Source organism: Acyrthosiphon pisum, chromosome A3 (assembly GCF_005508785.2).
Source record: "Acyrthosiphon pisum isolate AL4f chromosome A3, pea_aphid_22Mar2018_4r6ur, whole genome shotgun sequence".
NCBI classification, from domain to species: Eukaryota; Metazoa; Arthropoda; class Insecta; order Hemiptera; family Aphididae; genus Acyrthosiphon; species Acyrthosiphon pisum.
This window is the reverse complement of record NC_042496.1, coordinates 14,246,695-14,257,431: the sequence shown is the minus strand read 5'-3', so window position 1 is coordinate 14,257,431 and position 10,737 is coordinate 14,246,695. Positions and strand designations below refer to the sequence as shown.

Here is a 10,737-nt window from a genome sequence, read left to right as displayed (position 1 = left end):
CAAATTCCAGAAAGGGTATACCCTTTTTAGAAGAGGTAGGTGAGTTGATTTGCACCCATAATTATATTACTTTCAAAGCACCCCTGCAACAAGTTTAACTGCATCTAATTCTGTAAAATGAAATTGGTGTAGTTAGATGCAGTTAAGTGCATTTTATATACATTTTAATAAACTAAAACACAATGGTAGAGTTTATTTTTTTTTATTAATTATTAATAAATTAAAATAACTATTCATAAATATAATTTTTACTATTATATTAAAATAATAAAACATATTTAGTAAAAATTGTTAACACTTTATCAGTTGATCATACTCTTCATTTTGGACTTCATGAAACATCAGTGTATATTTGCTTAGAACTGAGATCTTTTTCTGAAAATTAAAACAATAAGAATTAGATATTGATAATTTAAATAATTTAACATGTCTTAATAATTTATATTGAATAATATTGTAAGTTAAAATTGTCATTTTGATCATTAGTAAATAATACTAAAAGCATGTTAATTTATGATTACTAAAAAATATTTTTAAAAAAATGAAGGAATTATAAAACGCTAGGATTTCATATATAACGCGAGTATTTTGATTAAATTAAAAAAAATAGTTACTTTATACTGTTAATCAACTTAAAATTGTTTAAGAATTATATAAATTGTTAAAAATAAAATAGATCTAAGTAAAGATTTAAATCAGGAAGAGTTCTACTATGGTCTGTCCAGCGAGAGAACGCACCGCGCATCGACCAAAACTGGTTCCCCTGCCCAACATCCTGCCAAAGGGAAACCAGTTTTGATAGCAAGATGACGCGAGGGATGCGCAGAATCGGCGCATTTTCTCGCTGGACAAAGTATAGATTAATAATTACCACTGTTTCTTGTTAAATGAATATATTATCATACAACTTGTATTTACTAAATATAAATATTAAATACCTTCTTTGTGACGAGATAATTTTTTCTTTGTCTTAATTAATATCCGATGACCAAGACAATCAGCAATTTCCAAATAACATTTACTTCGACAACACTTTTTACAAAGTTTATACTCACACTTTAAGCCCTTCATAGTAAATACGAAATGAATAATAGTAAATAATCAATAATGTATTTAAAATTATGCTTAACCCTATTGGCTTATTATGCATAATTTTAAAGTTCAATTAAATAACCGTATGTACCTTTGGATTTTTACATTCAGAACATAATTCTTCTAGTATTCTTTGACACCTGATTTCTTTGTTTTTTAATTTACTTAATTGTTTTAATTTTTTTTTTGACAATTTTAGTGGATCGATACAGTCTTCATCATCAATACCTCTCTTTAAATTCTATTTGAATTAAATAATTTTTTAAAGGAAATTAATATATATTTTGTTTAACAATAAAATCCCTTACTTCTTTTTCATCGGTTTTTGATTTATTTACTTCTTCATTAGTTTCAAGCTCAACTAAATTACTTTTTTGTATTACACGGACCATCGGTTGACACAACCAAGGTGGTAAAGTTAAGTTATAATCTAAAAATATATAAGAAAACTGTCAGCATGTAATTTGTTTACACAATTTAAGTGACATAATTAGTATACCATTTTGATTGCTGTTCCATGGTAATTGACCCATGTGATATGGTAAATACTTTACTTTTAATTGCATAATGGCGTTTCTAAAATCATTACGGTTTTGACCTTTTGCTAATATATCTCTTATTGATTCATTTTCAGGGAGACTGAATCTGGAATAACAAAATACAAAATAATTATAACTACATTATAATTAAAAAACAATATTTTATTCACATACACGTGGTAGCAAAGTTTAAATAAGTGACCTCTTGTATTTGAAAGTGGACAAGGATATTGTTGGCTAAGATCTAAGTACTCAAGTGCTGGTTCCCAAACAGGAGGTGATTGGTTGTCAAAAATATATGGATTATGAAGGTGTCCTTCAGCAGACATAACGCCTTCACACAAAGTGTCCTTTAAACATCTTTCTATATCTTGATATATAAGAATATTGCCATTTGCTAAGACAGGAATTGTTACATTTTCCCTAAAAAAAAAAATATATTAAATTAAATTTTTTGACCTAGTGATACATATTTATCGACATTTATGGAAAAAAAAGACAAAAAATAAAATTTTTAAACTATCTAAGAATTGTCAAATCTGATAAACGTAAAATATAAATCTTTAAAAGGAGGAATAAGTTGTAAATGTTACATAATACATATTATTTTGGATTTTTTTTTAACCTACTTAACAGCTTTTATTTGACTCCAATCAGCGATTCCTGTCAATCGTCCTTTTTGATCTCTAGTCCGACCATGTACTGATAACATTTGACAACCTGCTTCTTCTAACATTTTAGCATACGAAATAGTTTTTGTTAAATCTTCAAAAATACGTATTTTACATGACACTGGTACTTTAAGATTGTCTCGCAATGTTTTGACTGAAATTCAAACACGGAACATCGTATTGATTTTATTATAACTAAGTAAAAACATTAGAACCCACTTACCGATATCAAATATAAGTTTCCATTCATCTTGAAGAAAAGAACCATAAAATCCACGCTTAGCAATGGCTTGTGGACAACCCAAGTTTAGATCTATTACATCACAACTATCTTCAACTAATTTCCCAGCTTCTAGTATTACTTTTGGATCATTACCACAAAACTAATAAAAACAAAGGGAAATTATGGGTTTATTTGCTAAAATTAACCTATGCAGACACCACTATTGCATGGGTATCTCCATATACAGTGACAATGTACAATATTAATTTATAATGTTTGGCAGAACTAATTTTTGTTAGCTTTAATATTAGAGTGAATTACCTATTCTCAAGCTAAAATAAATGAGGAAAAACATTTTCCATATATGTAAGTTAGTTTTTTAGATGTGTTAATTTTTAAGTGAGTAATAAACATTTTTTATTGTAATATTGTGCATAAAATCTAGGTACAGTAGAACCTTGATTATCCGACCCCCGATTAACTGTCTTTCTCGGTTAACCGTCAGGCCACACCTGCACAAACTACATACTTACGCGTTGCTGTAAATTCTTATCGCCTTGTGTATGAGTAGGTTATAAATAATAATATATATAATCTGAAACTTTCCGACAATATCTACTAGATAACTAGATAAGCAAAAGGTACATATGTATATACATATTTTTAAAACTTTTTAATAAATTAAAAAATAATAATAATGTACCAATAAGTAATAGTACCTATTTATATCAATATGTATGTCATAATTACTAAAAAAAATAATAAATAATGTATGTACCTATGTTAAAATTGTTGTTGCTCGTTTAACCGTCTTTTCGATTATCCGTCAAAGATCTGGTCCCAAGACTGACGGTTAATCGAGGTTCTACTGTACTCAATTTCGCTTAAAATTGAAATATTTTAAAAAACCAACATAAAAACTTAGAAATATTCTTACTTTTAAGTTTAATAAAAGGTTACATTAATATTAAAGCTAACAATACAAAATTGGTTCTGCTAAAAGCCTGAATACAAAATTTGCTTTGTAGTACAATTTCATTATATGATGGAAATAACATACACAGAGTGGCCCTTTTAATATTATTGAATAAAGATGATATTATGTTCTTAAAGAAGTACCTGAACAACTAAAGGCCGGTCTTCAGGGCAAGTAGTAAAAAATTCTTTCCGATATTTACGATCTTGAACAAAATTCTGACTGTGTAACATAGGTGCGAAACATAATTGAACGCCGTGTTTGCGTGATAACATCCGCCAAGGTAATTCACTTTGTTCAACCATAGGAGCTAGTACATACTTTGGTTTTCCAAGCCTTTCCCATACATTTTCTTTTGACTCCATAGTTCTAATTAATTATACCTAAAAACAAATTTAACTGTAAAATTATTTTATTAAAAACTAAGTAATTAAACAACAATATTATAATTTCAAAAGATATATAAAATAAGAATTTATCGTTTGTCTTACATAAAATAGTTTTATTTGAAAAAGTATTTTATGAAATGTTTTTGTGTTTATTTAATTTAAAAAAATGTTGGTAGGTATACAATATTTAATATAATTAATATCATATATCACCTATCACATATCACTATAAATTTGTATCATTAATGTGCATGAACAAACACACTAAAGAAAATTGTATTTTAATTGAAAACTTAGAAACCCAGCATACCATGTGCATTACAGGAAGTGTCTTCAATCTTTATAATTGTTAATATGTACTTACCAAATAAAATATGGTGTATTTTATTATAATAAATTAATATAATATTATAATATTGACATTAAATAGATACTGTAATTCAAATAACTTAAAACAAATTAAAACCATAACTTACATGGACACCATTTTTATTATGCAAAAATAAATAAACACAATTTTGATAATACAATATTATATTTATATAGTATATATTATGTAGTATATATGTATTGAAAACAAAACTATGGGTAAATATTAAAAATTTTTTGACTTTTAAAATGTTAAAATAGAAAACTATAAGGTATGTTTTAAGACAAACAAGTGGTAAAAATTCTAACCATAAGAAAAATATTCATTAATAGTACAAATAAATAATAATACTTTTATTTAAGATTTAAATCATGGTTAACACATACCAATTTATGATAAAAGTATAATAAAAATGTATGATCTTAGATATTATATAATTTCATGCAAAAAATGTCAAGTCCACTAATACATTTTCATCAAATAAAAAGAAAATAAATCAAATTAATTAATTGTAGGATTGATTTTAATTTTTCTCATTAATAGGTATCGTTGAAAAATGGCATTGGGAGAGAATCAATAGAAGATTTCAAATTTAGGCAATGAAATAAAATATGACTGAGAGTTTATTCAGTAAATAATTTTGTATGCTTTGGACTATAATTATCACAAATTCGTAATTGCTTAATATACTGTATAACCCTTTCTTCCTCCCTATACAAGGCTACAACTTATCCCGTATATAGAAAAACTTATCAGGTTATTGATACATCATTACACTGTTATTAGTTATTACTATTAAGACTACAAATTACAATATCTTGATATAAGTAATAAATAGTTAATTTTAAATAAAAATGTTCTCAGTATAAACAGTTTTAAATATAAAACAGACATAATAAGATATTTTACTCTCTAAAACTTTCTTTAGATTTTAAATTAAGATATAATAGACTTACGGTGGACTTTTCCATTTTTTAAAACATTTGTATTAGATAATAATTTTAAGACTATTGTAGGGAATAATATTAAATTGAACATATTAAATATATATATATATATATATATTGAACATATAACACCATCTAATGATTTTCTGATATAATATTATAACCACTGTACAGTGTACATCATATACTTTGAAAAAATATATTTAATTTTTCACAAATTTCACGGACACGTTATTTGCTAATAAAATTTAAAACTAAAACCACGACACTTCAAACATTTGGTTTTCACAAAATTTTTTATACAAACAGTAGTTTTCTAAATATATTAAAATTTTAAATGAATTTATAAAAATGGAAAAGTATTAAAATATTAATATAGTACAACAAGAAAAGACGACTTATAGGTAGGTACCTATATATCACATGATAACGAATATTATAATATCGCGTGCTCGGTAATCGGTTTTTATATCGTCATTACGAAAATTGAACATCCATTATTGGTTTAAATAGTTTCCGATTATTTGTTAAGATTTTTTAAAACGCCAATCACATGTAATAAGAAAAACATAATGATAGACATTAGTCATACAGAGAGGTATTGAGTATAATGTATAAAATAATAATATATAATACATTATATAGGCACCTACTAAGTTATATATTTAAATTATTAAAGTAAAAAAACGATCAAACCCATTTTTTTTTAATACGATTATTCGAGGTTTACTCCTACTCAGTCCTCTGGATTTTGCACATTTACTTATATAGTTATATATGTATAACATCGATGATATTTATACTGCCTTCCTAAGCTATAAAATGCCATAAATCAAAAATAAAAATAAAAAATGAGGTTAAGCTAAATTAAAAACTCTAAAATTCAGATGATTTAGGTGGATATTAGTTCATGTTATAGGTATAAAATATTGTTCAACAAAAACGAAATAATTAAATACATTTTTTTCTTACTAACGATATTCTTGCTTATGAAACAAGTTTCCATAACTTATACCAATAGTAGTAAAATGAATATGATATGTTATAAAAATTCCTACTAAGAGAAGTATAAAAATGTATAAGGTATTATGATTATAAGAAAATGTAAAATATAAAAACACATTTTTTTTCTCAAAAGTCTTCTTTAGTGACTTATGGAATTTAAGCTTATCGGGGCAGTACAGTTTTTGTTATTCGTTCGCGTTAAATCAAATAGGTACTTATACATACATAATTATACCGTATACGGGAAAGCTTTCCGACTCCACCAAGCATATATCAGAAAAATCATTGACCGGACACCACGATAGTCGTCTATCGGCGGTGACCGATCTAAGTCGTTCGGGTCAGACCACTGAACTGAATATAATATATTGTACTGTATTCTATATTCAGTTCAGTGGGTCAGACACAGTTCTACGATTGTAAAATTATATAATATTATTGTTTACATTTTTGATTACCAAACGCCGTCGTTCATAAAATATTTTGTCGTTCTATCAACCGGCGATAAAAATGAAATGCGAATTGCGCGCGTATACACATCACGTGGGTTTTCGGGGAGAAACGGGTGGATATGGAAAATCCACACATACATAAATCACGCGCTTTTAGAAGTGTTGTGCGGGGAGGAAGACGGTGGTGATGACGACGACAGCCAACTGCACGGCCTGGTCTGCGGGTAACGGTTTTTCAGTTGCGGCGTCGACGGGTTGGACAGTCCCGACTCGTGAATCGGCGACAGGTTGGACGACGACTTTGAGTGTTTTATCTGCCCGTTTCCGCTGCCAATCTTGCGCCGCTTCGTTTTCAAAGGTTGTTGTTCAACGAACGCCAATACCTGACCTAGCTCTTTGAGCGTGATCTTTTGCATCTGACGGTGGCCGGCCGCGTGTGGCAGGGCCGGGAGTGAACCTGAGTTGAACGATTTCCACTCGTCGACAACCAACGACAACTGACCACTGTCGGCGGGTATGACACGATTCCGGCGGACCGCGAATGGCGATGGTGGAACCTTGACGTGGTGGACGGCAACGGCGGGGACGGCAGTCCGACCAAATACTGGCTCGGGTTTCTGGAAGCAGCAGCAGAACCCTTTTCGGCGTTTACCCAACACGAAAAATCGTGCTCCATCGCCCCGGATCCTGTTCTTCTCCAGACAGTACCGGCACTTTGGTTGAGGGTTCTGCTGATCGCGGTCCTCCGGTCTTGTCCGGTCCAAGTCCTTCGGGTTCAGCAGTCTACTGGCCCCACTGCGACCGTACGATTCAACCGTCTCAACAGTCATGTCATCGTGGCTAGCACCATCCTGGTCGTTCCGGCCTGCGCCATTAAGGTTCGAGTGGATGCCGCACGACGGCCGTTTATGCCGGCCCGCGGTAACCGCGCTATAACAACACGCTGACGCGTACACTTTGGCCATAGCGGACTTCCGGCCCACAGCGTTGTTGCATGAACCCGAAGACATCGCGACGTGATTGTCGGACAGGGATGACGACGACGACAACGCAGCCGCGTTCCTGGAATCGAACTCTGGGTATCGCCTGTAATTACGGATGTACTCGTACGTGGTGATGCCCAGCGCGGATATGTACACGTGGAACACGCACAGGTGCAGTAGCAGTACCATGGCGACCAGGGCCAAGGCGCACTGGGCAGATGCGACAGCCACGAACACGTTCCTGTCCACCGAAAGTCGACTGACACTGAACAACTGGTTCACCTGGATGGTTTGATTGCTGCCGAAAATCGGTCGCAGGTATTGTTCGACGTGTACCGGGTCCGAATTGTATATGACCAGCTCAGCAGACGATACCAGCACGATCACCAAGCACGCGAGCACAGCCGACACGACGCTCACGATGAACGCTACATAGTTTCTAGCACCGATACAGTGGTTCAGCCACTTGCAATGGTGGTCAAACTTCTCCACGCACTTATTGCACGATCCGCAGTGCTTGGTCCGGTGACCAGACGTGTATATATTGCACAGGTGACACTTGCCGTTCTCGATAACGTGCGCGTGTTTGGTCTTGTCCAGCTCGGGGACGGGTTTCCGCGGCGATTCCCCGTCGTCTCTGAGAGCACGGAGCTGTGGGTCCGCGGGATCGATGAGCAGCGCAGCCACGTGCGACACGACATGCAAGAAGAACAGACTGCCCAGCACGAACAGTGCGACTGGGTAGACGTCAGGCCCGAGGCCAGGCAACAGGACGCCGAATGAACAGGCACCGAAAATAGCCAGTACCAGCCAACCGGCCACTTGCTGCGGGTGCCACGGCATCTGCAGTCCGTGGACCCGCCGCTGTTTCCTCCTTGTCTCGCTTTGGCACAGTGTCATGGTCAGCTGCGCATCGCACGATCCCGAACCACAGCGGCGACACCAGCACGAGAACCACCACAACCAATGGCGGCGGCGGCGGCGGCGGTGAAACAATTGCGTATATTATGACTGCGAGTGCGCTTCCCGGTCGGTGTCTAACGTCGTCAATCCAGTCGGTGTACCGTAACGCGGTAACAGGAACGGTGATGACAACAAAAGACTCGTGACGGATGACGCATGGCGGACGTCGATGGACGACAGCGGGACGATTGGTACTGGCGAGGGAGACGCGACGACGGTCCGAGGGGCGCGAAACGACGGAGGAATGTGCGCGACGATACCACGTCGGGGCCACCCGCTCACCATCCGCGTCTAACGGTGTTAGCGGTTCCCCTTCGAGCGTGCCGCGTCACGCCGTATCGATTAGTTTACAGTCACCCTCGCGCATCCACGCCACATTAACCAGCGCCACCGAGCGCGTGCGATGAGGACCGAAGGTTTCATTTGAACGTCGGCTCGTTATGACGCGTTCACAGACTTAATGCACATACCACAACCTACTCCGAAAACCCATTTCTGTCTGCGAATAATCAATCAATCAACGATGATTGGTAGACGGTGTAAGTATATTGCGCCATATTATACTCGCTTAGACGTCCGAGGAATAAAGAGAAGAAAAAAAGTGTAAAACGCCATTCGAGTTGTCTAATGAGTGTATAATAATGCAGTGGCACACCACCAGTGTGCTACTTTCGACGTGGACGATATTAATAAATTACGCGCGACGCCGAACAAAACTTGTATAGTGCTAGTGCAGGAAACGAGTGTCGACTTCCTGACACTCCATAGACAGAATACAAAAAGACCTACAATTTTTTTTTTGCTTTTGCAAATCAAGTCATCGATATTACCTTTAACCCATATAAATCTCATACACACAATAGTACCTGATGGGTTAGGTCAGTTTTAATAAGATATTCAGTTTACAAAAAAGTTACGAACGTCATGAACACAGACACTGTGCTTGATTATGAATATATTTTGAGTTTTTAGTTTTATACTTAATAATAAATATTTTTTCGAATGGAAACTAAACAAAAAATTAATATAAATATGTAATGCACAATTAGATTTAATACTAACCCACAAATTAAAATTAACTTATATTACATACTATAGTCGTTTTAATTTAAAGATCTTCCCACACTTTAAGAGATACTTATAATTTAAGCAGTTGGATCTAATTTGGTAGGTGTTTTTAATTTCAAAGTATCTACTGTTTACAACTGTGAGGAAAACCTAATTCACATATATTATATTAGACTATTAATTATTATAAGTAGTATCCTTATTTTTAATATATATGCGTCCTAATCTGATTACCTTCATACATCAGTGTAATTATCATCTGCATTATACAGATATTAGATATATGATACTTGATATAACGTTAAATAATAACAGGGATTTTATGTTTTTATAACTGAAGAGTATTAATTATCAACCTTAAGAGCAACATATTAATTATACACACTTACAGGTCTTAAGATATAATGTTTTGTTTTATATTTTTATAGATAGTAAGTATCTAAATAATAAATATATCTATAGCTTATTTTTGATATAAAATACAATAATAGTAAGTAAAAATATAGTTTCATCACTTTATGTAAATTGTTTTGAATAAGTAAGAAATGAGTATAATAACTTTGTTGATTGAGTAACACAAAAAACTAAATTGCCATCGGTTTAGATGATAAAAATCACAAACCTTCAAGATCAGTAAAAATGTTTAAACTGGTATTTATGTTTATTACTGTTGATACAATTTTTTGGAGCTTCATATATAATAAATAATGCCTTATGGATAAATACAGTATACAATATAATATTGTTATTATTCATATTTTTACATACATACCTATAGGCTATAGCTATCAGTCATAAATCTTCTGAAAACATTAATTTGAAATAATAAGAAATAACTTTTATGGGATAATAAATATTACATGGATAAATGTTTAAAGTAACTTGGTAAATCAACAATATTAATATAATTTTATTACATAAAAAAACTTACACATTTCATGTACTAAGCATCAAGTAGTAAGTAAGTTGTACACGATTACATTAAAATGAAGTTTCGAGTTTGTATAATCGTATCTGATAAGTGATTAGAGTGATTAGAGTGATAAACTGATAACAGAA

At 33.1% G+C, this 10,737-nt stretch overlaps 2 protein-coding genes across 4 annotated transcripts; both read right to left on the bottom strand.

Annotated features, from left to right (window-relative positions):
* Positions 1-236: 236 nt before the first annotated feature.
* Positions 237-10,705, bottom strand: LOC100163450 (tRNA-dihydrouridine(16/17) synthase [NAD(P)(+)]-like). Of its 3 annotated transcripts, XM_008190083.3 has the most exons (11): positions 10,610-10,695; positions 10,451-10,481; positions 3,645-3,884; positions 2,526-2,685; positions 2,261-2,456; positions 1,806-2,054; positions 1,592-1,737; positions 1,401-1,522; positions 1,184-1,333; positions 939-1,065; positions 237-375 (listed from the first exon to the last, which is right to left on the bottom strand). In XM_008190083.3, exons 3-11 carry the CDS (start codon positions 3,864-3,866, stop codon positions 332-334), a joined length of 1,416 nt encoding a protein of 471 aa, XP_008188305.1. In that variant the 5' UTR covers positions 3,867-3,884; positions 10,451-10,481; positions 10,610-10,695; the 3' UTR covers positions 237-331. The 3 variants fall into 3 exon arrangements, with proteins under 3 accessions (XP_008188305.1, XP_008188306.1, XP_001951016.1); XM_008190084.3 differs by lacking the exon at positions 10,451-10,481 and having other exon boundaries at positions 10,610-10,705; XM_001950981.5 differs by having other exon boundaries at positions 10,451-10,661.
* LOC103310769 lies at positions 6,766-10,043 on the bottom strand. The gene has a single exon (XM_008190082.3). The coding sequence runs from the start codon at positions 8,545-8,547 to the stop codon at positions 6,808-6,810; it is 1,740 nt and encodes a 579-aa protein (XP_008188304.1). The 5' UTR covers positions 8,548-10,043; the 3' UTR covers positions 6,766-6,807.
* Positions 10,706-10,737: the final 32 nt, after the last annotated feature.

Bases quoted from the DNA above. Each gene is read 5' to 3' on its own strand.
- LOC100163450 (XM_008190084.3), bottom strand. From the start codon at position 3,866: ATGGAGTCAAAAGAAAATGTATGGGAAAGGCTTGGAAAACCAAAGTAT. The intron at 2,055-2,260 runs GTAGGTTAAAAA...TTTTTTTTTTAG, and splicing joins AGTCAAATAAAAGCTGTTAA to GGAAAATGTAACAATTCCTG. The intron at 376-938 runs GTATTTAATATT...TTTAATTTTCAG, and splicing joins ATTATCTCGTCACAAAGAAG to AAAAAGATCTCAGTTCTAAG.
- LOC103310769 (XM_008190082.3), bottom strand. From the start codon at position 8,547: ATGACACTGTGCCAAAGCGAGACAAGGAGGAAACAGCGGCGGGTCCAC.